The sequence below is a fragment of the Microcebus murinus genome, chromosome 19 (assembly GCF_040939455.1).
Source record: "Microcebus murinus isolate Inina chromosome 19, M.murinus_Inina_mat1.0, whole genome shotgun sequence".
Lineage (NCBI taxonomy): Eukaryota > Metazoa > Chordata > Mammalia > Primates > Cheirogaleidae > Microcebus > Microcebus murinus.
This window is the reverse complement of record NC_134122.1, coordinates 24,197,037-24,223,811: the sequence shown is the minus strand read 5'-3', so window position 1 is coordinate 24,223,811 and position 26,775 is coordinate 24,197,037. Positions and strand designations below refer to the sequence as shown.

The following is a 26,775-nucleotide window of genomic DNA, read 5'->3' as shown; positions in this document are numbered from 1 at the left end:
ATGCTGGGGCAGGAGCAGGCAGATCCTTCTGCAGAGATGGGCCGGCCTTGCCTTCTAGGCAGGTAAAGTTGGTTGGGAAGCCCCTGGCTATTTTTGAAGTTAATTTCTACCAGGAAAAGGAGACAGGAGATTGCTACATTTGATATTTTTCAAGCTGCGGGATTTTGTGGTTCTGTCTGAATGCACCGGAAGTACCATCAGCTTGAGTCTCCACAAATTCTTCTACTCACTGGGGACCCAGCCACCTGGTTCTCTGACTACGGAGACATCAGTGCACCTTGCTTCCCATTCTCAGCTCCTGCTGGCACTGATCATGTCTGGTGGGCCCTGCACCAAGACGCCGGCCAGCTGGGTCTTGCTGTTCTGGGTGTTTCCTGGGGCTTAGCCGGCACTCTGTCCACAGGTCTCTCTCCAGGAGTGAGCTCAGGGCTAAGCCCCAGAACATACTCTTTCCTCCAAAGCTCACAGCATCTCAAGCAGCCTTCTTGGAGGCCAAAGGCTTGCTTGCCTTGACTTTATTATTTTAACTATGAACTTCCATTTATGAAGTGCCTAATATGTGCCGGTCCCAGGCTAAAGCTTTAAATGCAATACTAGTTTCCTAGTTTTAGGATAAAGAGACTGAGGCTTAGAGAAGGTTCACGATGCCCCAGTGTTCCACTCAGAAAGCAGATGGAACTAGGGAAATACAGGTGGCAAAGAGAGGGCATCTGAGCATGGTATTCCACGGAGCCCTGGGCGTTTCCGAACCCCAACATTGCCCCATTTGCTATCCTTACCACTCCTACGGGCTCTCGAAGGGAGAAAAAAAATTAAAGAAAATACATACACAGGAAAGTGGACACGTTAGAGCAACATTTCAGGACAGCTCCCCATTGTCCACATCTCCCATTGTCACAAGGTCTTCAGGCATGAAACCTCAGACCTGCGCCCTTCACTTCCCTGAGGCAGAGCCACTGCCGTGAGCTCTCCTGTCTGGATTTTCCCGAGTGCCTCGGAGGCAGGGGCTGCTTTTCACTCGTCTCTGAGGCGGCAGCGTCCAGCACACCGGAGCACAGCACATGTGAGCACGCAGGGCCTGGATGAGGGGTGGGCAGAGCACTTCCAGTGCACGGGAGCAGAGGGGAGTGGTCTTGGGCAACATCTTTGGCTTTAAAACCCCTGGGCCGCTCAGGCAAAAGGGGGCTACCCTGGGTTGTGTGGGCTTCACTTCTGACAAGAGAACGTATAACAGACATGCTCATCTGCAGAGACAACATTTTCCCTAGAAGTCACCTCTAGGAGAAATTTATTGCAAAAGGCTTTGGATCAAGGGCATGTTAGGGAAACAGAAAGCCCCATAGATCCTGGATGATGTCCTCCCAGGCGAGTGCGTCAGCAAACAGAAAAATGAAACAAAGCCTGTGGCCTTCATCCGTCAGCCGAGATGCAGTCCCAGCACCCAGTGCACTTAGGAGATAGACAATGTTACCTGCGCCCTGACTTCACCAAGGAATGCGTCATTCCTAATGACATCGCTGTCAACATGCCGGGCCACCTCACCGTCAGTGAGTGTCCTACCTGGGGGCTCCTGGGCACCCGCCTGCTCCATCTCCACTACTCTTTAGTTACCGAGAGACCAGCACTAAACAGACTTGAGCTTTATTTTATTAGCCCATAACATTCTCTGCAACAGTTTCTTCTAAGAAAATGGCTACTATTATGCACAAATAAGCACTAAGTGGCTTTTTTTTTTTTTTTTTGCTTTCCATTTTCAGAATGAAACTGTTTTAGCTGTACCCAGAGTGTTACCACTAGCATCTTCATTATAGAAAACTCTGCTCAAAGCAGCCTTTTGAGGAGACGAGATGTTATTTTGGCTATTAGAGCACAGCAAACGGCTGCGAACGGCAGGGGTTTACAGAGGTAACCGAGCAGGCACCAGGAGTGGCAAATGAAAACACGTAACATTTGCATTCTCCCCGTTTATGGTATGCCATAAAAATGTGGGAAGAGATGTTTTGCTCACTCTACAGTCAAAGGTTACTAATTAAGCAAAGCATTACTGAACCAGAAACACCTATAAAAGCTGCTGCTTTTTTTTTTTTAACCTACATCTGAGCATCAACTTATTACAGGGCCTTTCAACAGGCTCCTCCAATGATTAGGATCTTTCATTCTATAATTCACTGGAGGTAACTCTAAATAATAAAACCTTCTTGGTGCACTTTAAAAAATGGTTAGAATTTAAAGGAAGCTTCTCTGCAAAGAAAGTATAATTGAAAAGTGGATGAAAGGGAAGACAAGTGTTTGGGCAGGAGCCCTTCAATCTCGGCCTTCGGAAGGCTGCTCTGCTACTATCTGCCTGGGCTCATGTTCCCCGAGCCTCCAGACCTGTCTCAGTGTCACTTCCTTCACGGATGCTCCACGACCACCCACGGGTTCAGCTACTCTTTCCTCAGCGTTCTCTTGGCACCTGAGCAAACCTCTCTTAAACCATCTCCCTGGTTTTCTTGGGATGAATTGCTGAATGACAGACCTCTCATCTGGACCACACACCCCTAAGTCCTGCTCCTCACCAAACTACAGCCAGCGCGAGGCACAGAATAGGTGTCAACAACCGCTTCCGGAATGAGAGGTGGGGAGAGAGAACCCTGGCGTCTCCCTACAGCAGAGAAAGCCTGGGTTTGTCTTGCATCCCATTCAAAATGGATTAGTGGTGGAACGTTCCAGAAGGCTTCATGTATACTAGTTACAGCCTCAAGGGCCCCATTGTTGGACTTGCAGAAAGTGGGGCTTTGTGGATACCTATGGAGCCTGCCTGGACCAAGGAGCGCAGGGACACAATGTCAGAGAAGGAGCTGGGGTGAACCAAAGTCAGGCTTCCCAGAGGGCAACGGAACATGGATAGGACCAAGGAAGCTGGGGACAGCCCAGGCTGCCCTGAGGCCGTGGCAGTTTTCTCAGAGGAGATTAGTCTGTGAAGTACCTCAAGCCCGGCAAAAAGCAGAAGCATGAATATCTTAGAGAAATAAACATAACACATGTTCTAATTCTCTCAGTGACCCTGCGGGACAGGTATTACTATTCACAGGTATTACTATTCACATCTTATGGCTAAAGAACCTAAGCTAAGTGACTTGCCTGAAGCCGCATAGCTAGGAAGTGGCAAAGCTGAGATCCAAGGCCTAGTCCTCCAATCTCATAGCCTGTGCTGTTTGTTTTCACATCACTGGTTCATTACGAGCACCACACGTCAGTGGCATCTTTCCTGGGGGGGTAAGTCAGAGGATTATCCAGGGAATGTGATGAAGGCCTGGGAGGCGGTATGTGGAGTGAGGCAGGACCAAGCGCCTTGAAAGAAAGATAGAGTGGCCAGAGTCCTGTGCTGAGAATGGTGGCAAGGGCTGCAGAGTTGTTTTCTCCCTGGATGGAGCCACAAGGCATCAGATGACAATGTGGGTGGGCCAGAGTATATTCTGCTTAAGTCTGTGGAAAAGGGAACAAACATTGGACTTTATCTACACCAGCCCAGCAGGGAAAGTGCCGTTGAAGCATTGAAAGAGCTGGCCATCCACTCCTGTTAAAGACACACCCTGCTATAACGTGCCTTCCAGGTTAGGAGGAATAGGTCTCAAATAAAAGTAGGATTGGTTTGGCCAACAAATGGTTATTAATTCTAACCTCGGCCATGTCAGATTGTGAGATTGTCTTGGGATAATTTAGTATATTATTGAAAACCAGATCAGCTCGTTCAACCAAGAGAGAATGAATTAGTACAACATAAAACCAAGGTAGCAGGGTGCTGGTGCATTCAATCTGGGTGTTTGAAGAGAGAAGCAATCTCTTGTATGGGGCACAAAGATCCAATAGGAAAAGCCACGTGACAGCCGCGTGCGTGCTCCTCTCTGCCACAGCACCGGCTCAGGGTCCCAACACTGAGGGGTGAAATGCTCAATAACTTATCTTCTACTGCTCCTCTTGCCATTAAGAGCCCAGAGATAAGTCTATAATCCTTACCTTCTCATGTTTGGAACTAAGTGTCTTTTTACAGATTAACATTTCCTCTCTAGGAATATTGAAACACAAATGGTTCAGGTAATGAGCTTTAGGAAAAACAGATGATCTTTTGATTTTGAAATTTAGACCATCTGCACCACTACCAGAATGTGTCGACTTGTGAAGCTAACTTTAAATATCTCAGAAAGAATACTTCTAAGGGGCTTCCAGTTCTGGCAATGTGGCAGACTAAATCATCTAAAAAGTCTCTCACTCCAAAAGCTGGAGACATGCTGATAGAGCATGACAGACATCATCTTCTGAAATGCACAACTGAGTACACAAAGCAGCAAGGTGAGTGTCCAGGGGCCACACATAAGTGGGCAGTGACCCTGCAGCTGCTCTGGGTGGGACTGCTCACAGTAACCAAAGGAGTGGGGGTTAGTGCCTCAGAGGTGGCACCTGGGGCATTCGCCCAGTGGAGGCATGAGGAGGATCTAACTCCCTCACACTCTCCAAACAAGACTGAGACCAAGAAGGCTGCACCTCAGTGAAAGAGGCACCAGCTCACACCCACGCACAAGCACAGGGCTCAGCTTGCCTCCCTCCCCCTGCCTGAGCTCCTGGGTCGGAGCAGGGAGAGGAAAGAAAAAAAAACAATCTGAAAAACTCATAATCGTAGGCCTGCCCTCTTTTTGGTTTGGGATTCCTAGAGAAAGAAAATATAAAATATGATTATAAAGTACCTGGCAGAGATTTAAACACTAGTATGTCAAAGTGATTAAGGACAGAGACTGAAAAATAAATACACAAAAATTGTTAAAAAGACACAGAGGACATAAAAGAATAAATTGAAAGCATGAGTACAGAATAAGCCACTGTTTATTTTAAAAAGTGGCAGATTTAAAGACGTAACTAATAGAGCTGCTTACAATGAAAAAATATGCCACTGAAATAAATTTAAAACTCAACGAATAGACTAAAAAGCTAATTAAACACAGGTCAACAGAGAATTAATTTATTGGAAGCTAGATCTGAAGAAATTACTTAGGAATGAAAACATGAAGCAGATGCTTGGGGACGTGGAGGATAGAATGCGAACTGAGTTCCCATGTCTAATTTGAATTCCAGAAGGAAAGAACAGACAGAGAAGAGCGGCTATATTGAAAACCATCATGACAGGGAATTTTCTAGGAGACACGAATTCTCAGGTTCGAAATGTTCAATAAATCCTGAGCGGGATTTAGAAAGAGCTCCCCACCCTCGCCCCAACCTGAGGTGCAGTAAAACCCTGAACACAAAAGACAAGAGATCTTAAAACACTAGATTATCCACAAAGAAATAAAAACTAGTCAGGAAGCAAGCTTCAAAATCAACAATAGACACAAAAAGAAAATGGGATGTTATCTTCAAACTTTACAGCAATAACTACTATAATTAGAATATTAAACTATCATTCCGAGAATAGCTTTGAAATAAAGATATTTCCAGATCAACCAGCGCTGACCATGGGAGAACTTGCCATTCACAAACCTGCACCTAGAGAACAACTAACAGATACACTTGAAGGAAAAGGAAATTGAACCTGGAGGAAGAATGCAGGAAAGAATCACGATCAAAGAAAATGGCAAACGTGGTCAAACCTAAGGAAGCATACACTGTGAGGCTAGATACCGACAATGATCGCTGCCTTCACGCATAAACAAAAGCAAGATAGAACTGAAATACTGGACATATAACACGTCTGACTTGATTAGAATTTAGCAATTTTAAAATTCTGAACTGTGGAAGGAAAGTAGAGATAATGACTAACTTTATACCTTGATAACTTCAGTTTACATGTGAAAAATTTAAGGGGAGTCTTTGCCCTTCCCTCCTGGGGCAGGGTGTGAGGGCGACCAAGGCAGGGTCAGGGCCTTTACAAAGAATGTGTCCAAGAAGGGTGGCAGCCCACTCTGGTCAAGAGATGGGCCACATACAGGGAAATTAAACAAATAAGTAAAATACTAAGGCTCCTGAGAGCCAAAGAAGAACTAGCATAACGTGGAGAGGGGCAGCTCAAATAAACTGATGGATTTGAGTTGCATTTAGAGGTGAGGGTGAGAAATAATGCTGTCCAGAATATGTGGATCACTACTGAAGCTGACCCAGCTGTAGACACATGAGCTTATGTGTATTTCCTATCTCTTGTGCACTGAGATGACCCAGGAACAGTGACACCCAAGTTGGAATGAGCACCTACTGCTAAGATCTTGGTCTCTAAATACCACTCTCCACTTAAATGACCAGAGGTTCCTTGGAGAAATGGCTGCAAAAGAAGAGAGAAAGAACAAGATGAGCTGAAAACATTTTGTGCCATCAAGTAAGGAAGTGCTCAAAGAACTATGTGGAGATGTCAAAAGAACACAGAAGCCAAATGGAAGGGCCTCCCCCTTGGCAAATGCAGGGCTGGCACATTTGAGCAGCAAAACAAGTTTTTACAACAATGGGTTAAAATCTGTGAAATAAAATAGGAAGTCATGAGTCCACACTGATATAAAGAAATGAATAAATAAATGGGAAGAGAAGGCTCTCTCTTACAGTAAAAGGCCAACACATAAATGTAGAAGAAATGATCATATTAAGAAATCACTGCACTCATTCTAGCCTAGGCAACAAAGCGAGACTCTGTCTCAAAAAAAAAAAAAAAAAAAAAGAAATCACTGGTGCCATGATTGTACTGATTAATCCAGGCAAGAAATACCAGTACATGACAAAACTAGTGGATGAAAGTGGAAAGGGAAATGAGACTTTTCTATAATCTCAAAGTATATCCCCACAAATACTTATTAATATTAACTGCAAAGGGGGGAGAATAACTTTGGAATGGAGAAGCCTGGCAGACACCATCTTCATGGGAGCAAAATTATCTCCACCAACAACGGGGCACATCAACACCAGATCAAACCCAACAAGGTGCAGCGAGAAGAACTCAGCACCACTTCCCCGAATTCTGACCAAAAATGTATAATCTAGGACTAACCATGAAGAAACTTCTGGGAAATCCAAATGGAGAGGTATTTTAAGAACTGACTGGCCTGGAATCTTCAAAACTGTCGAGGTCACAAGAGTCCAAGAAGGACTGGGCTTGGAGAAGATCAGGAAGATGTGACAACTGGATGCAACCTGTGTCCTGGATTGGACCCTTTAGCTACTGAGGACATTTGGGGACAACTGGCAAGACTTGGATGGGGCCTTTGGGTGAATGGCAGTTCTCTGTAGGATTCTTAAAACTTTCCTATAGTTTCTAAAGTACTTTCAAAATGAAAGGTAAAGATTTAGCTTCAGGGCAATTGAAAACTCCAGGTAAAATTTTAAATGAATTTGCAGCTAACTTGAGGTAGCCTGAGAGTAAAGCAGCCCAGGAGACGCACACACGGAGAGGGGACTTGGTCAGCTTGTGGGCTCTGCACTGTGGAGCCACTGCTCTGAGCACCCCAGACAGACTGGGGGCGTGTGACCCAGTGCAGGTCAGGGGAAGGGGCACGGCCACCTCGACACATCAGGGGAAGAGCCACTGGGAGAGGCCAGCTGGCTGAGGTGGACCCACAACAGAGATGGCAGACAATCTACTTTGTCCCCTTCCAAGTTAAACAAACAGCAATGTCCCAGACCTTACCCCAGAGATTCTGATAAACTGACTTCAGGTGGGGTCTGGGCATCCATGTGTTTAAAAATCTCCCTACTTACAATGTGCAGCCAGGACTGAGAAGGTCTGAGCACTTCAGGAAGATGCCCAAGAGTTCCTGGACTGTGCCAACAAGGCCAGGCAGCAGCCCTGCCTCTCACCTCTGCCTGAGGTCTAAGAAACGCCAAGTGCAATCAACTCTTTGCTTATGAAAATTGGTGAGAAAATAAATGGTTGATCTTAAAAATCAAGTCAAACCAACAACCAGAAAAAGCCAAGTTCATATATGAAATCTTAACCCCAAATAAAACCAAACAAAATAAACACCATGATCAAATTGTGTTTGTCTCAGGAACACCAGAATGGTGAAAAATTAGAATCATCTTACCCACATATGTAAGTAGAAAAATCATATCTATGACTCAATGGTTTAAAAATTGATTAAATTTATTTATGATTATTTCTAAAGAAAAAAATATCAAACAAAAACAAAAAGACAACTCCTAGAACCAGGATTAGAAAAGAATCATCTCATCCCAACACAGGCTAGCTATATATATATAGCCCACTACAAATGTTGTAAATGTCATACTTGATGATAAAACCTTAAAAGAATTTTTTAAAGTTAGTAATAAAACAAACATTGGCTGCTATCACTGCTCCAATTCAACACAACACAGGAGGTTCTAGCCCTCCCAGTAAGATTATAAAATAAAAAAATAAAATGATACAAAAAGGAGAAAGAAAGGATAAAAAGCTCTCAAAGGAAGCAACAAAGCTATTACTGTTAACAGATAATGTAGATCCTTTATAGAAAATGATAGTAGAACTAACAAACTAAAAAGAGAATTCCCAAAGTTTTTGGCTATAACACCAACACACCAGGCTGGGCAGCCGCAGACTGCTGGGGCTCAGCTGTGTGCCTCCAGGCAAGTAACCTCATCCCTTACTTCTTATCTGTAAAACAGGGTAATAACAGCAGCCAGAGAGTCATTGTGAGGAGTGAGCATGTTAATATTTATGAAAGCACTTAGAACACAGAGAGTTTATTAAATAAATAAAAATACTCAAAAACCAATTGTGGGCCAGGTGCGGTGGCTCATGCCTGTAATCCCAGCACTCTGGGAGGCCAAGACAGGAGGATGACCTGAGGGCCACAAGTTCAAGACCAGCCTGGGCAACACAGCAATATGCTGTCTTTCCAAAAAAAAAAAAAAAAAAAAGAAGAAGAAGAAGAAGACGATTAGCTGGATGTGGTGGCGAGTACCTGTAATCCTCCAGATACTCCGGAGGATGAGGTGGGAGAATCGCTTGAACCCGGGAATTGGAGGTTGCAGTGAGCTATGATAATGCCATTGCACTCTAGTGCAGGCAACAGGGCTAGACCCTGTCACTAAAAAAAGAAAACAGTCAACCACATTCCTGTATGCCAGCAACAACGTCAGAAAATACAATTTAAAATATGCATACATTAATTAATCCTCACTGCAGTCCTTGAAGATAGTACTACTGACCCCATTATACAGATGACGAACTTAAGCCCAACATAGAAGTGAAGAAATAAGTCCAGGATCACAGAGCTAGGAAACAGGGCTGCTAAAAAGGGGCACCCAGGTCCATCTGGCCCAAAGCCCATACTTGTAGGATTGCAACTTTTGAGGCACAACGATTGCCCTCACTTTGCCTGCCTTTCTGAGAGCAGGGTAATGGCTGGCAGAGATAGCCTAGTGCTTTTGCCAAGAAGAAAGTAACTGACAAAAGTAAATTTAAACAAATGGAAAGATGTATCTCATCCTGGATAGAAAGATTCAACATCATAAGATATCAACAAGAGTAGCCAGGAAAATCCTAAAAAGGTCAAGCTGTGTGTGTGTGTGTGTGTGTGTATTGGTGGGGGTGAGAGAGACCTTACCCGATATTAAAAGATATTCTAAAGCCTCTATAATTAAACAATGTGGAATTAGTGCACGAATAACCAGACAATAGAATGGAATAAGAAATTTAGAAAAGGACCCAAGTGGATATGAGAATTTAATGTTACAAATTAGGAAGAGAAAAAAAAGTGGACTTTTTAATAAATGACACTGGGACAATTACATAGCTATTTGCAAAATGATAAAAGTGGATTCATACCTCACTCCATATATAAGGACAAGTTCCAAATGGATGGAGTTCTAAATGTAAAAATGAAACCATAAAAGTGGTAGCAGAAAATTGGGTGAATTCCTTTATAACCAGAAAGTGAGAAAAACCTATCTACCTATGATTCGAAATCCAAAGGCATGCAAGAAAAGATTGATAAAATGGACTTCAATTTTTTTTGTTTGCATGGCAAAAAATATATACATATTGCTAATGGGAATGCAAAATGTTACAACCTCCAGAAGAGGGATTTGGCAATGTCTAGAAAGTTTTTATGTTCATTAACTTCCAGAAATCTCACTGCTAGCAATCTACTCCCAAAACACAGTAGCAAAAATACAAAATGGTTATGTAAAAGGCTGGAAAAAACCAGCCTTTAGGCAGAAGAGTGGCTCCTACCCAAAGCTATTCACACTCTATTCCTGGAACCTGTGAGTATGTTACTTTATGTGGCAGGATAGACTTTTACAGATGTGATTAAGGCGAAGAGCCTTAAAATAAGGAGATTATTCAGGTGGGTCCAAAGTAATCACAGGAATCCTCAAAATTAGAAAACAGGCAGGAGAGAGGGCCAGAGAGATGAGCTGGCAGGAGGAGAAAGCTGAAACCTGGGAAGGACTCGACCAGGTGTGGCTGACTCTGAAGATGGAGGAAGGGGCCTCAGCCACAGACCGTGGTAGCCTCTAGAACAGGTGTCCTCAAACTACGGCCCGAGGGCCACATGCGGGTGTTTTTGCCCGTTTGTTTTTTTTTACTTCAAAATAAGATATGTGCAGTGTGCATAGGAATTTGTTCATAGTTTTTCTTAAACTATAGTCTGGCCCTCCAATGGTCCGAGGGACAGTGAACTGGCCCCCTGTTTAAAAAGTTTGAGGACCCCTGCTCTAGAAGCTGGGAATGACTACAGCTGAGAGCCAGCATGGAAATGGGACCTCAGCCCTACAACCACAAGGAATTGAATTCTGCCAATGACTTGGATGAGCTTGGAAGCAAGTTCCTCCTCAAAGCCTCCAGAAGAGGCAGACGCTGCCTTGAGGACTCCTGGATTTGAGCCCGTGAGACCGATGCTGGAATTCTGACCTACAGAATCGTGAGCCACTAAGGTTTTGGTTATTTGTCATGGCAGCGATATAAAACTAATACACCATCCCGAACATTCATCAGTAGAGGACTGGCCAAGCAAACAAACCTGGCTCATGCACACCAAGGAGACCTGTGCAAGTGTGAGAGCAAGGAGGCTCTCCACACGCAGACGCACCTGGGTCTGCGGGGCGTGTGGACGGGTGAAGGCAGCAAGGTTCTGTGTAAGGAAGGGGGATGCAAATGTGCATATTTGCTCATGTTGTAAAAAAAGAATAAACCATAAACCAAATAAATATGGTTATCCATGGGGAGAGAGGCACAGCAGGGCAGAGGGGACAAAGAAGAACAAAAAATTCTCTGCATATAACTTTATTTTGGTTTTGACTTTCAGATCATGTCAATGAGTTACATACTCAAAAATAAATTTAAAATGTTCCAATAACTTTATTAAAGTAAAATGATTCTAAAAGAAAATCATTTCTAAAAATTGAAGCCAAAGAACAAAATAAAACAAAAATCCTGAAATGAATGAACTTAACTCTGTACCAAGTTGGTGACATAATCACAGAGGGAAGAATTATGTAACTTTAGGACTTGGTACTTTGACTACACATCCACGATGTAATATATTCTAAGGACAAACACTTAAATTTCATTCATTAATCTTATTTCTAGCCATACCACTGAAATTACAATTTTAAAACTCAGTACATCAGTAGGATAAAGAAAACAATTATGTCAGGATTTCTAAAAAGCAAAATGTTAATGGAAGAGAAAAATACATAAAATATAAATTCAAGGTTAGTAATCTTACATTTGAATTGGAAATATCAGCATGTACTCAGGATGTTTCAGAAAAAAACACATATTTCCTTTCTCTGTCCACCGGAAAGGTTTAGAAGCAATGAGCAGCTGGTAACAGTGAGCGCCCACCCGGCTCAGTGCCCAGTAAGGTTTGTAAACACCACTTGACACTAAATGAAACCAAAGCCCTGTAGGAACGGCTCCATCTGAGCTTGGGGCAGGAAGGCACAACATGATCCTAGGACATTCTGCCATATCATAAAGCAAAGACATCAGCAAAGACTTGTGTCCTTATTCCTTATGCCAAAAGGTCCAGAACATGAAAGGTTGCACAGGCCAAAGATAAGTCAATTTTAGGTTCAAAAATAGTAATGACTATAGGTGATCGAAACACACTGAATATATAAAAACCTATGCCTTCATAATGATACTCAGGAAAGAGCAGGACAAGAAAAGAAAGAAAGAAAACTCTGTCTAACATTGGAAGTAACTAGGGGACTAATCTCTCACCCTGAAAATTGGCAATTAAGGAAAAGAATTAAACATTTATTCTGCCTTCCTGTATTTTAGGGTAACTAAACAGTCTGAAGGATGAGAGCTCCATTTCTGAGTTCCAGCTACCAAATGAGGAAAGACTGACAGAATTACCGGTTTGAATATCATAAAAAAAAATATTAATTCAGGCAGAGATCATGGATGGATGAGACTGTTAGATAAAAAGCTGATGGGGGAATTGAGAATGCAGGGATCAGGCTGTGACAACCTGCTGTTCAAGTCAGCATCCCTGAGTGCAGCAACTGCAAGTGTACCGTGAGTGTGGGCAGCACCACCTGGGAAGCACCCGGAAGGAAGGGAGGAAGGAAAGGAGGAAGGGAGGGAGGGAAGGAAGGGAGGGAGGAAGGAAGGGAGAGAAGGAAAGGAGGGAGGGAGGGAAGGAAAGGAAGGAGGGAAGGAGAGAGGGAGGGAGGGAAGGAGGGAAAGAAGGAAGGAGGGAGGGGGGAGGGAGGGAGGGAGAGAAGGAAAGGAGGGAGGGAAGGAAAGGAAGGAGGGAAGGAGAGAGGGAGGGAGGGGGGAGGGAGGGAGGGACAGAGGGAGGGAGGGAAGAGGTGGAAATGAAAGCTAATGGAGCCTTTGCAATGATCTTCCAGTTTACAGAACACGTGCGGAAAGAGTGACCAATCAGGTGACACCATGGAAAAGTGAACAGGTACATCTACAATGCGATGCTCCACGGGACAGGTGACTGGGTTTTGTCCACAAGGTAATGGCATGGGGAAAGGGGAGGGGTGACAGGTCACTCCTTTAGATTAAGAGAGATTTAATCTATAGCAACAGAAACCAGAGAGGTGTGCCCGGGGATGGGGAGGGCTTGTGGGGAGGGATGCCAAGGGGTGTGAGGGCACTTTTGGGGGTGATAGTTGTGCTCATTGTCCAGGTCATGGTGATTTCTCAGGTGCATGCATAGGTACAGCTAAGTCAAAACTTATCAGACTGTGCACTTTAAATATATGCAGTTTATTATATGTCAATTATACCTAAATAAAGCCATTTAAAAATATTTTTAAAAGATTTAAAAGATACAATAACAAAATGCATAAATCAACTCACGCTGGGTAACAGACTTGAACCTCAGGTGTGAAACTATTAGAATTCTAGAGGAAAATGTTGGAAATACTCTTCTAGACATTGGCCTAGGCAAAGAATTTATGAAGAAGACCCCAAAGGCAATCACAACAGCAACAAAAATAAACAAATGGGACCTAATGAAATTAAAAAGCTTCTGTACAGCCAAAGAAACTGTCAAGAGAGCAAACAGACAACCCACAGAATGGGAGAAAAATTTTGCATGCTACACTTCTGATAAAGGGCTGATAATTAGAATCTATTTAGAACTCAGGAAAATCAGCAAGAAAAAAATCAAACAACCCTATCAAAAAATGGGCAAAGGACATGAACAGAAATTTCTCAAAAGAAGACAGAATAATGGCCAACAAACATAGGAAAAAATGTTCAACATCTCCAATCATCAGGGAAATGCAAATCAAAACCACAATGAGATGTCAATTAACTCCAGTGAGAATGGTCTTTATCAAAAACTCCCCAAAGAACAAATGCTGGCATGGATGCGGAGAGAGAGGAACAATCCTACACTGCTGGTGGGACTGCAAACTAGTCCAACCTCTGTGGAAAGCAATATGGAGATACCTCAAAGCGATACAAGTAGATCTACCATTTGATCCAGCAATTCCACTACTGGGCATCTACCCAAAAGATCAAAAGTCACTTTATGAAAAAGACACCTGCACTCAAATGTTTATAGCAGCACAGTTCACAATTGCAAAGCTGTGGAAACAACCCAAGTGCCCATCAATTCATGAGTGGATTCATAAAATGTGGTATATGTATACCATGGAATACTATTCAGCTTTAAGAAACAATGGTGAGATAGCACCTCTTGTATATTCCTGGATAGAGCTGGAACCCATTTTACTAAGTGAAGTATCTCAAGAATGGAAAAACCAGCACCACATGTACTCACCAGAAAATTGGTATTAAGGGATCAACACCTAAGTGGACATATAGAAATAACATTTATTGGGTGTTGGGAAGGTGGGAGGGGGGAGGAGGGGAGGGGTATATACAACCACAACGAGTAAGATGTGCAACGTTTGGGGGATGGACATACTTGAAGCTCTTACTCGAGGGGGGAGGGGGGCATGGGCAATATAAGTAACTTTAACACTTGTATCCCCATAATACGCTAAAATAAAAAATATACTAAAAAAATGTGAATCTTGTCTGGCTACTGTTTGAATTAGAACCATAGTAAAAAGATGTTTTTGGAAAATTTGGAAAAATTTGGATGTGGACTGATTATTGGATGGTATTAAGAATTTTTTATTAATTTTACCAGGGGTGACAATGCATTATAATTATGAGAGAAAATATCTATACTTTAATGTAATGTATTTTGTTTTTTAATATTTCTAACACAATATCTTTAATTGTAAACTAATGTAAAGAAAAATCCCTGATGAGCAAAATCTCAAAATTTTAAATAAATGCAAGATTTGTGGGCCAGGATCAGGGCGAGGCAAATGAGGTGTCTGCACAGTGGAATCCTGTCTTCTTAATATAAAGTTTTCACTGAAGTAAGACACACAGGCAAGTTTACAAACCACACGCATATGCACAAAATGAGCATGTACACAACCCCACAACCTGGATGCAGATGAAGAAACAGCATTTCTGGCATTCCAGAATCCTCCCCGGCCATATCCACCCAGTCCGTCAGTCAGTGGTAACACCAGATTAGGGTTTCCTGTTTTAGAACTTTATATAAATGGATCATACAGTATATGCTCAAACTAGGAGTCTGGGTTCTTTTGCTCAACATATGCTTATGAAATCCCCCTGTACTGGTGCATGTATGTCTATTTCAGATAGGCCTGTGAAATACGTGGTGGAAATGACATGTGGTCTGAAATACACGTCACAATCTACAGTAAAAGGGGGGGATTGATGGATGTCGCAAAACCTTGAGAATTGTTGAATCTGGGTGATGGTTATATGGAAATTCATTATATTATTCTCTTGCCTTTTAGGTATGTTTACAACTTTACATATTAAAAATACAAATAGATAGATCGTGGGACAGAGGCATAAAGCCAATATGCCGTGGCAAACTGTGCTGTGTCCAGCCTGTCATTTCTTCTTGGGCAAACTAAAGCACATCAGTCCCCAGCCCATCCTGCAGTTACACGGGGGTCTTGTGCCCATCAGGACCTCAGCAGAACAGTGGGCAAAAGTAGTGTGACCCTCTTTCAGCCTGCTCCGGAAGCACAGAAGAAAGCTCTAGTGTGTTGAGCCATGATGACGACGTTGGCATTTCTGTTTCCGGGCCCTCACCCAGCCTAATCGCAAGTTTTCTGAGTTTGCAGTGAGCGCTGCCACCTCGGTCTTGGTGGTGCCCAGCTTCATGGCACAATGACATGCCAAAGGCCACACCAGGTGCTCTTGCAGTCCTCACAGTCCTGGCCCAGCTCCTTCTCCTGACGGACTTTAAGATTCTAAAATTGGTTTTCATGAGATACCATGATTCAACTCCTGTATTTCCTCCAAAGTGTTGTAAAGTTTGCTTTTATCATTTTAGTCTTCATTCACTGGGGTTCATTTTCTTAATTTGATGTGAGGTAGGAACATGCTGCTACATTTCCTAAGTGAATAATCATTCCTGCTTCATTTCTGGATCAGTCCCACATGGATGGCTCACACCTGCAGGGCCTGACGTAGATTTCCAGAAATGTCTGCTTAGTGAAACTTTTGAAGATGTATATAGAATTGGTTCCCAAATTTATGCTCAATTTCCAGGAGTGAATTGTCTTACAATATAGGACAAGTACAATCATGAAAATCACTACGATTTTACTACAGACAATAACTATTTTGGAACTTTACTACTCCTCATAATTTGGCTCTTTGTCTTTTTTCTCCTGCTTTTATTAGAACATGGAACTTGTGGGTTGTGTAGCTCTCATCAACGCCAGCTACAGCCCTGCCCTGCTGTCACACCCAGGGTCAGGCGCTCTTGTCTGTGGTCTCCTCTCTTGGGTCCTGTGTGCTGTGCCGCTGGCCCTCTCCAGGGTCACTCCCTGCCCTCTGGGCTGCAGGCCCTTCATTCGGCCACCTGCCTCCTGCTGCCCCTCAATTGTAACTCCATGTCCTTTCCCCACAGCGGGGTCCTTCCTCCCAAAAGAGAACTTTTCTCCTTTACAACAGAAACTTTGTCAGTGGTGTGCACTTGTAGCCACAGCTATTCAAGAGGCTGAGATGGGAGGATCATTTGTGCCCAAGAGTTTGTTCGAGGTTACAGTGAGCTATGATTGTGCCACTACAGTCTAGCCTAGGTGACAGAGGAAGGCCCTATTTCTAAAAACAATTTTTAATAGTAATAAAATAAATAAATAAAACATTTGAAAAAACTCAGTCAACTATGCTACCAAATGCTGGGTGCCCACTCTGAACCATGACTTGAATTTTCACCCTTACGACCCCTCCTTTCGCCTAGGAGGGCGTCTGCTTTTCCCTCGTCTGTCCACGTCCTGCCCGAGCATCCAGGTCATCTCTAGGCTCTGGCTCTCCTCCTCCAGGGACGACCACCTCCCTGACCACCCCCGGCCACGCCAGCTGTTGACCAGGCCTTCTGCAGAGGCGTCGCTCGGTCCCCCAAGTACAGGTCCCAACATGACTCTGCCAAACGCCAGCACCCAGCCCGATGAGACACGTACCTGCCCCTCGACGACCCATCTGGAGATGGACGTCTTCCCGTCGTAGCCTGGCCGGAACTGAAGAGTGGCTGAGCGAGGGCTGATGTTGGAAATGACCAGATTAGACGGGGCGCCAGGGAGGTCTGGACATGAATGAGAGATGAAAGGTAGATTTAAATTCTGTCACAACTTAGAAAAGGTATCAAACATGTCCGCAAGTAAACAGTTTCAAAATGACCCTATTCCAAATGAGGATTTGTTTTCACAGCCGCGAAGGTGAGAAGCAACACAGCTTCCCCCAGGAGCATCACTGCAGCACGGCTTCCACTTTAACAGCCACCCATGGCTCCATGCGTCTGAGGTGGCATTGGGGACATCACGAGTCGGGTTTATCCTAGAGGATAAACTCATAGGGCGGGATCAAGTCTTAGTCATCACTGTACACAGTAGGCAATTAATAGACACTTGTCGAATGAAGCAAGGATGAAGGATACAATTCCTCCTGGCTCCTGAGCCAATGCCAAGAACGGAACGGCCGCGCTCCCTTTCTCCATCACCGTCCACCTTGAAGAGTGGACGGAAGAATGTACAGGACCAGTTTTGCTTCTAGGCAGCAGGGTCTGGGTGAGTGTTCAGGTCTTGAGCCTCAGCCTTCCTGGTCTGGTTTCCAAGACAACCAAATTCAGGTAAAAGTGCAAAACTCTTCCCACTCTGCTTGTATTCAGTTGCTCCAGCAACTCAACAAGGTAGAAGGTGCTTCTGAATAAACCCCCATCCTCTGAGGGAGGCTCTGGCTTAAGCCCACCCGCAGACAAAAGACCCTTTGGTAGGGGCTGCCCTCCAAAAAGCTCCTCCCACTAAAGTGTAACACTGAGTTCAGAGTAAGAGCTTTTTATTATCATGCAATACAAATACCCTAGAGGAATATAATGAGAAAAAATGAGATTTAAAAAACGAAATGCAATGCAAGTACAGCTTTCAGACTGTACTATTTCTGAGGAATGATTTCCTAACTTGCCATTGTTTGGGGTATTTAAAACCCAAGCACAGGGACACTAGAACTACTTTAGGGATCAATTCAGTGTTGGCACAGGCAGGGTCTCTAGGACCTCAAGGGTCCTTTCCACATCTTGTTTAATGAATTTGAAGAAGAAAATGTTTAAATCAAAGGATAAGTGACTCTTTTCCATATATTTCTCAGCTCTCTGGACTTTTTGGATGGTTCTCCAGTCATTAATGGATATAAACTTCAAGTACAGCAAATAGAATTCAGTGCCCCCCAAAGTGATCACCACCATATGGTATTGCTTCCGCCAGTACTTAGAATGCGTGGGCAGGTCCTGGGCTCACTCTCCAGCCACAGGTGATCTGTCCGGCAAATGAAGCAACAGCAACTCCATGGCCTTGCTGCACCTTGGCTCCCAGGGCTTTATCCAATTACGCAGGCCTCGGTTTTCCCTCTAATCCTCCACTCTGCAGGGCCAGGTGCAGTGTGGATCCCAGAGGCCTTTGGTAGATCAGTTGGCCTGTTCCCTTGTCCTAGATTGCAGTGTCCAAGCCATCGCCGGAAAACCTGGTCCCTCACACACAGGTCTGTTTCCAGTGTTACCCTCAGTCGGTATCTGCAGCCACTTTTAACAGATTAAAGAGCATGCCTTCATAATCCCTACTGTGTTGGAACTATTAGTAATATTTTAAATGTGTGCTTAGGGAACTGGCTTTAAATACTTCAAACATGTGTTATAGGAACTGGATATTTGTGTAAAATAAATGAAGAAAATGAATCTTCCTGTAAGTCAAAGACTTCTTTCTTTAAAAAGAATATATTTGATTGTTATTTTATTTATTTTATTTTGTGAATGTATTTTTTAAAAATACTGAAATGCCCGAGAGCAAGAGTTTCATGGTACAGTCACTGAGCAGCAGGCGCCCCTGGGAACAAGTTCCAAAGGTAAATGTGTAAGCTGCACCCCAGATCCACAAAGCAGACACTCGTGGTGGGGCCCGGTGGTCTGTGGCTCTGAAGCGCGAGGCAGTGCCAGGTCCCCTGCCTCCAAGGGAGGGCAATGGCCATGGGCTGCGAGTGGACAGACAGGCACAGGCTCTGCCGGGCAGTGGGGGGATTAGCAGAACACGTCCTGCCTCTCCCTGGACTGCGGGAGGTAAGCATAGTGAACGTGTGCTTTCCTGCAGGGACTTTTTTTTTTTTTACTGTATATACTTTATTCAAAGTTTTATATTCTGTTCAGATTCATGCATGCTACCCTCCCCCCAAATCATTAGGGCATGAAAACTGACCTGCATGTGGAGCAGCTAGAGGGTAAACGCTTGTTTCACAGGGATCCTTTGAGCCCTTACAAGGGAGGCAGTGAAGCTTTTCTCAAAAGACCACAATAAGGAAAACTGACATATTTTCAATGGCAAGAGATATTCATTAAAGAACAGAACGGATAGCCCTGTGGTATTTTCTCACAGCCACATCTCTTTGAGAATTCTGTGGAAAAACACCTTAACTTTTGAACATAAACTTTAAAATTGGAGAGAAAGAGCTGAGTAGCAATTTTCTAAAGCTGAAATGAGTGTGCTGAGCATTTACTTAGGAAGATAATCTGAATTTCAAAAACACGTGATCACAGCTACGGCTCATGCCCACACCACAGGGCTCTCCTCACTCCCAACGGAGACCTTTTTCTCTCCCTCTATCTCTTTACCTTTTATTCTTCCCACCGTCTCCTATTCTTTTTCTGAAAATAAACCCAAACTTTTACTGTTTTGTTAAGTGAATAAAGTTTTATGCTTTCTAGTCTTAAGTTTCATATTAATACTTTCCTCGGTGCTAGTTCAGTCTCAGGGCACTTGAGACCACACTCACACTTGGTGGAATACAAATCTCTCTCTTCCCATAAGCATACTTCTACTAATCCAGGCAGTGACAGGAGAAATGTTAAGCCACAATTGAATACTCTGGAAAAAAGGCTGAAGTTGGGTCAATATTCACCGTCAAGCATCTCAGCAGGAGGTTGGCACCCCCTTTTCCAGAGACTCAGTAGCTTCTGCACAAAAGTGCTACGATCAACTTCTAGGGTCAGACATCACTAAGGAAAGACAATAGCAGGAAACCCGCATTGATTCTACTGACCTGGGGGCACTCCGGAAGAAATGGTGGAGGAGGTCACCAGGCCAGTCCCCATGGCAGTCACCGCGGCCACGTCAATGGTGTAGGTGGTGAGGGACGACAGGCCTCTGATTTTGTACTCAAGAGTTGTGCTGTTCAGAGTGTGCGTGAGACGAGAGTCGTTCTTGCCATATACCTCCCAGGAAATCTGGTAGCCTAGAAAGTGACAATACAAGAGCTGACTCAAGTCTCCTGAAAGTCAAGGGCTGAGGCTAGATGCCATATCACTATCTTTGCAGATTTGGAATGAGGGAGAGCTCAGCTAGACTGCTGGAGGTGAGTTAGCCTGTAGCCCCGCTCGGGCCTGGCCCCTCCCTCTGTATATACTTTATTCAAAGTTTTGTATTCTGTTCAGATTCACGCATGCTACCCCCCTCGCAATCTCTGTTGCCCCTTCACCTGCCGCAGCGGCCTGCCTTTCCCAGCCAGGTGAGCTTCACCAGGACAGGCCTGTCAGATGTTCTGGGAACATCAGCACCCGGTGCAATGACTACAGAAGGATGATGACTGCCAGCCTGCTGTGCTTGATGCAACCTTCTTTTGTTGAATTATGGGTGCATTTTACCAATATTTCCATTTTCATAAGCTGATATTTTCATTATACAGTACCCTAAATCAGTGGCTTGCTCTTGGGTTGCAACTAATTTGTGGGAACACTTCTACTTTTTCCTTTATGCAATGATTGATGGACCACTCTTCCATTTTGCAAAGTGCTTTGCCTGGAAAAGTTTCTTTTTACCTGAGTGCATGAGTTTTGCTTCGAGCTCTGCCCCTCCCCTTTTTGAATATCCTGTTTTCCCAGCAAATCTGATTTCTCCTGTACTCTGTTCAGTCTAGCGGGGCCTCGTGATTGCAATTTATTCAACCTCGGGTTCCGTCGTGATTTGGGATTTTGAGAAAAAAGACTCAACTTGCTCCTGAATCAACTCCCTTGGAGAGGAGTTTATGTGATTAGAGAACACTTAAAAGTGTCTTTTAAAGAGGGAGATGGTGATGGAGAGAGCTCGCGGGTCCAGAGGCAAAGGAAAACCGCTGAAAACGCTTGCTCTTCCTTCTTTTCAGTCAATAAACTCAGGGATGCTGAAGCACTAGGACACATCTTAAACTTCCTTCTCATTCTGATGAAAGTAATAAATAAAGTTAGGAAGTTGCACTTGCAGGTAAACAAGAATTTAAAGGACAGCGTCTCGGGCCTTTACTATTTCAAAAAAAAAATTGATGTCGGAAGCCGCTCCCTGTCCTCTGTCCGACAGCCTCATGAGCCCAGCAGCTTCTGTGCACCAGCGCCGGTGACCCCATGCTGGGGGGCACAAGCAGGGACAGCAACGGATTAAGAGCAACCAGAGGGGGGCCCAGCAGAGCTCCCCCAGCTTCTTTAACTGAGTCACCGAGTGGCTGCAGCTCTCCTGGGCTCTGGGTCTTGGCCAGGCCTGTGCGGATCACTAAGCAGCCCTCCCTGTGGCTTCGCCAAGGGCTCCCAGCTGCTCCTCTTTTGCCTCCACGCACCGCTGCCTTCTCCCCATCTGGCCTCTAACTTCAGACCCTCAAATCTCCCTATGCCTCACCTCATCTTCCCACCCTATCTAGCCCCTCATTAATTCATTTAATCCTCACTACACACCAAGGAACTTGGCGCCATTGTTATTCCTATTTTACAAAGGAGGAAACCAAGGCACAGAGAGAGCTTCGTGAACTTGCTAGAACTTCAAACAGTCCGGCTCCAGGGCTCAGGCTCTGCCTGGATGCTGCAATCCCTGGCCTCCCAGAGAGCCTCCTTCTCCACCTCCTTCTGATGTGATGAGTGAACTTGAAAACCACCCTGGCCTAGGCAGGTTATGCCTAATGGATCTCTAAATAATTTGAAACCCAGGATCTGCTGTGAACATAATGTAAGAAGAGTCTTTGTTTAATGTTACAGCATTGTCTACCAGAAAATTTTATTTGTTGAATTTTCATCAAAATTTGCTCAAACACAGCATCTTATTCATCATGTCAGCCTGGAGGTGAGTCCAGGAGATTCCAGCACCTTCAGTAAGCTCAGTATTGCTGGGATTTATTGGTATTTAACACTAAAATTGACAACACAATATGCTCAAAGTGTTAGGGCTACAAACACAAACCAACTGACAACCAAAGAGGCTGATCTACAAGCAAAACAGCAGCTGAGAGCCAGCACTATCCCAGCACTCGTGACACGGGACAGCCAGTGACGCCTGCGAGCACACAGATGGGCAGCACCATGGCATGTGGCGGGTCAAGATGCCCCCCGACTCATGCACAGATTTGGGGGCTGTGTGTGGTGGACTCCAGAAGGTCTGGCCAGCGGATGTCTCATCTGGTGCCGTGTATGAGAGGAGAAAAAAGAGAGGCGCCCAGAGCCAGGAGCCGGGGCGCCCCCAGCCTGGCATCCCACCTGCTCCCCGCGGCTGCCTAACTGAGACTAACGACCGGAGGAGCTTCAGAAATAATTTTCTGTTGATCTGAAGTAAATTCCCTACAAGAGAGCAGTACATCCAATCACAAACTGTCTGTCTGCATCCTGGCCCTCATAAATCAGAGTTTACAGAGGGAGAGTGGAAGATCCTGAAATTTACAATGAGAGCGCAATGGGCAATTTACCCGGCGGGTGTGCGTCCGCCCCCGCTCCAGCGTCGCTCTCATTCCAGGCCCTGAATGTAAAAGGGGGCGTGGAGGGGGGCGCCCACTTTGGCCAGGCTGAGGAAGCCCCGTTCTTGTCCGACGGGGCCGAAACGTGGCGCAGTGCAGAGGGCCAGTGATTAGGCTATCGTCCGCTCCCAGCAGCCGAACTGAGAGCAGTGGGCTGCGTTAGCAGAGGTCTTTGAAAGGATGGTGGTGCCACATCAACATTTTCTGAAATTGGTTTTTAGAGGCCAGTTCTGCCCACAAACACAGCTTTTCTTTTGCTGTAGTTGATAAAATACTCTACCTTCAGCACGAAATAGAGCTTTGTGGTGCTGCCAGTGTGTCGCACTAGAAATCCATGTCTATTTGGGGGGTGCCGACTGTCAGGGCAGAGCACCTAGGGCCGGGGGAGCGCCACTGACAGCAGGTGCCCCTGGAAGGTGATGGGGTGACGCCCGGCTAATGAGATAATGACCGTCTGATCTCACCTCTTGTAGGACCTTCTCCTCTGCAGAGCTGCTGAAGGCAGGGCTGTGGGCACCCACCGCAGTTTCTGGTGACATGAGGTACATCTGTGAGAGTGAGTAGCAATGGAAAAAGGCACAGGCCAGACATAGTGAAAGGGCAACCATGTGGCCACCCTGAGAGTCTCCCTGAAGCTCTGACCTAGGCCTTTCTGCATGGACCGCATGGTCACCTCCAAACCCAGGCCTCGGCAGAGGGCAGCACCCGGCTAAACCCGACTCAGAAGACCAGAGCTTCCAGACCAGGTCAAGTTCCACAATAAACAATAGGCTGTTGCTTGTAGTTACAGGTATTTGTGTAAATAAAATAGGAAAATGAGTTCATTAAGCTCTATTAGGTGGTGACAACAGAAGATCATAAATTGGAAGTATTGGCAACCACCGCTTAGCCCTGAGATGCTGGCCTAACTCAAATGATCATGCCTATAGATTTTGCTTTACGCTTTAAAACAAGAATGACATGTGTAGTGTGTTCACAAAGGACAGGGCAGGGGCTAAATGTGTGTATCTATAAAAAGGGAAGTCCTCTGTGTCAGAACCGCCTACCGGGGGTCAGCTAGACTCTAAAAGGGGACAGACTGTGGGTCTGAAAAGCCCCCGGGCAGACATGAATTATCCGCCTCCTCACGGCAGCCTCACTTCTGGAAGGAGGGTGAGCACAGTGCTAACACGGGCACAGACCTGGTCCCTGTGGGGTCCAGCTAACCCTACCCACCCCCCAACTAGTTGGTTTTTCCTTCCTTTGTATGGTTTAAAGTGATATCAAACTTAATTAGTTTCCCGCCATCTCTAATGTCCCTCCCCTGCTGCTCCCCCTCCCTTTAATTACTTCTACGTCAAATAAATAGGATGTTTTTCTTACTTTTCATGCTCAGTACTTGCAATTCTATGCTAATAAGATGTACAACAGATTGGGGGTTTGATGTCAAATCTTGGTAGTGACTTTCCCCGTTCCTGGAGTCATTACATTGGTTCATGTGGGTATTTCAAAACATAAACTTCTTGAAGGCAGAGCCAGATTCATAAATTTGTTTTATTTAAAGGTTAAGGTTAGAGGTGGCATTGGCTGCAAGGTGCCCTTGTGTGATGGGACTGAGTGCTCCCATCGGGGACGGGAGATGTGCTTGGTGAGGCCATTGCAGACATTTACTGATCAGCAGTGACGGGTCTGGTACCGTTCTGCTGCGTAACAGGAGAGAATAGTGGCATTCCATGTGGGAACCCTTCCGTGTGGGAACCCTTCTGTGTGGGAGCACAGTTCCGGGCTGTGCCCTGGGGCACCCAGGATGCTGCCGTGACCCCCAGCAGCACTGCAGGAAAGCAGAGGCTGCACAACGCTGTTGGGCAAAAGTGAGCCTCCAGCTTGAGGCAGTTTATAGTTTCCAAGATCAGAGCATACCATGCGCCTCTGGATACATCCTATCTCTGCAAAGCAGAGGTTTGGTGATTGTTGGGATAAGAAAATAAGAACCATGTGAAAACCAACATGAATAGGAAATGAAGGAGGAGGGGTGTAGTCTGATTCTAACGTTTGAGAAGCTGGGCAGAGTCCAATGGGTACAAACATCCACTAGGAACTAACTGTGGTTATTGAAGAAGGAAATGTAAGTATTTTTTTCTTTCAATTAACATGTATTATTTTTTAAATGGCTAATGAATTGTTAGCACATACTTAAGTTGTTTGGATATAACTACTTAATAAACAGAACTGTTAGGTATTTCTTTGGTCTTGGGGTGCTTCAAGAAACTTCCTAAGACACTAAAAGAACTGTAGATGGGGCAGATGAGCAACCTCCAGTGTAGGGGTCAGAGCATGGTTCAAACCCCAGCCCCGGCACATTGGAGACACAAAGAAGAGGACGCAGATACCAGTCCCTGTGCTGGCTCAGCCACCTGCAGGCTGTGACCACAGGACGTTGGTGCCTGTCATCTCAGGTTCACCATTGCCAAGATGGGGCTTATAAGACATACCTGGAGTGGGTGTTGAGCAAATGCCTGCAGTGCTAAGGTGACTGACACATGGGAAGTACCCATGGTTGTTACTGCTGCTGCCGTCCGGGACACGAGTGATGGGACGAAGGCCCCCCACAACAGTGCAGCTGGGCAGCAGGAACCACCTGGTCTCCAAGGTCTCCAAGACCTGGTCCTGGTCTCCAAGCAGCATGAGCCCTCCACAGGCTTCTTGGGTACACCCGGAGAGCGCGAGTTTGCTCCACAGAACTGTCAGGAACTCAAGGAATGACACGGGCTCCTGTGGGCATTCTGGGACCACAACTACCAGCTGTGTGACAAAGTAGCTCAGCTCCAAATTGACCCGCTAGCGTGAAAATAAACAACTTATTCAGAAGCTTGGGCGGCCTGAAACCTCAGGGCCCATGTAAAATATCTAGATAGAAGTCCTTGATAGGACAGGAGATGCCATAGGTAAGGTTCCCTAGCAAGGGTTGACATATAAGTGTCCACCATATGGGTGGCCAAGCAATAAGACTATTTAGTGGCTTGCCTAAAACTTCAGGAATTTCGAGGAAATTTGAAGGATGCTACTGGTGGCCAAGCTGCTCTGGGCAGGCCGTGGGCAGCCACTTGATACAATTTGCCTCAGGTAATCCTCCCAACAGCCCCTGTGAGGGGGACTGCTGTGCCCACAGTCGAAACTGAGGCTCTGAAAAGTAAGTGGAGGCTCCCACAGTGACAGTGGGACCCTCCCTAACTTCTTCTGAGGCTAAAGCCTATGCTGGTTTTATCAAACCAATAATTTTTATTAATCTAAGACTTAAATTAAGCTTTAATCTGAAAGGTTTTTCAGAAACCTCTTCTATAAAATGAAATCATTAAAAACCCTACAAAAGGTGAGCTCCCTCCCCCAGAGACACCTTGAGCCAGGAGAGGAGAGAGAGCTCTACTGTCTGAGGGCAGCCAACGCTCAGCCCTCATTCCTACTGTGCACAACTCAGAACTTCCTCAGAGGCATCTGCCTCTCATCATCCTTAGTTTTATCACCAGAAGGCACAGTGAGGAAGGCACAGGACATGGGATTTGGAGTCAGAGGACCCAGATTTTGTCCTGGCCTTGCCACTCACAGCTGTGGGGCAAGGGCTGAGACACTGGCATGTGAGCAGCCTGGCTGCGGTGGAGAAGAGCGCCTGCGGTGCTATTTGCTAAAGGAAGGAAAGGTCTCGTACTCCTGTGGTCTCCAAACCCTGGACCGCAGATCGGTACTTGTCCATGGCCTGTTAGGGACGGGGCTGCAGAGCTCTGCCACTCTCCCTTGAACACCCCTGCCCCATCCATGGAAAAATTGTCTTCCACGAAACTTAGGAACCGGGGGGCCGCACAGCAGGAGGTGAGCAAGCAAAGCTTCATCTGTGTTTACAGCCACTCCCCATCACTCGCATCACCGCCTGAGCGCCCACTCCCCCCACCCGCCATCATCTATGGAAAATTGTTTTCCGTGAAACCAGTCCCTCACGCGAAAAAGGTTGGTGACCACTG

At 45.3% G+C, this 26,775-nt stretch overlaps 1 protein-coding gene across 1 annotated transcript in view; it reads right to left on the bottom strand.

The window, feature by feature from the left end:
- The window catches only part of SDK1 (sidekick cell adhesion molecule 1), a 905,178-nt gene that overhangs the window by 134,994 nt on the left and 743,409 nt on the right, over positions 1-26,775 (bottom strand). Inside the window, exons 21-22 of the mRNA XM_020281544.2 lie at positions 20,081-20,272; positions 16,963-17,084 (exon numbers count right to left, since the gene is read on the bottom strand). Of these exons, the coding sequence (XP_020137133.2) occupies positions 16,963-17,084; positions 20,081-20,272 (314 nt within the window). The remainder of the gene's footprint in view (positions 1-16,962; positions 17,085-20,080; positions 20,273-26,775) is intronic.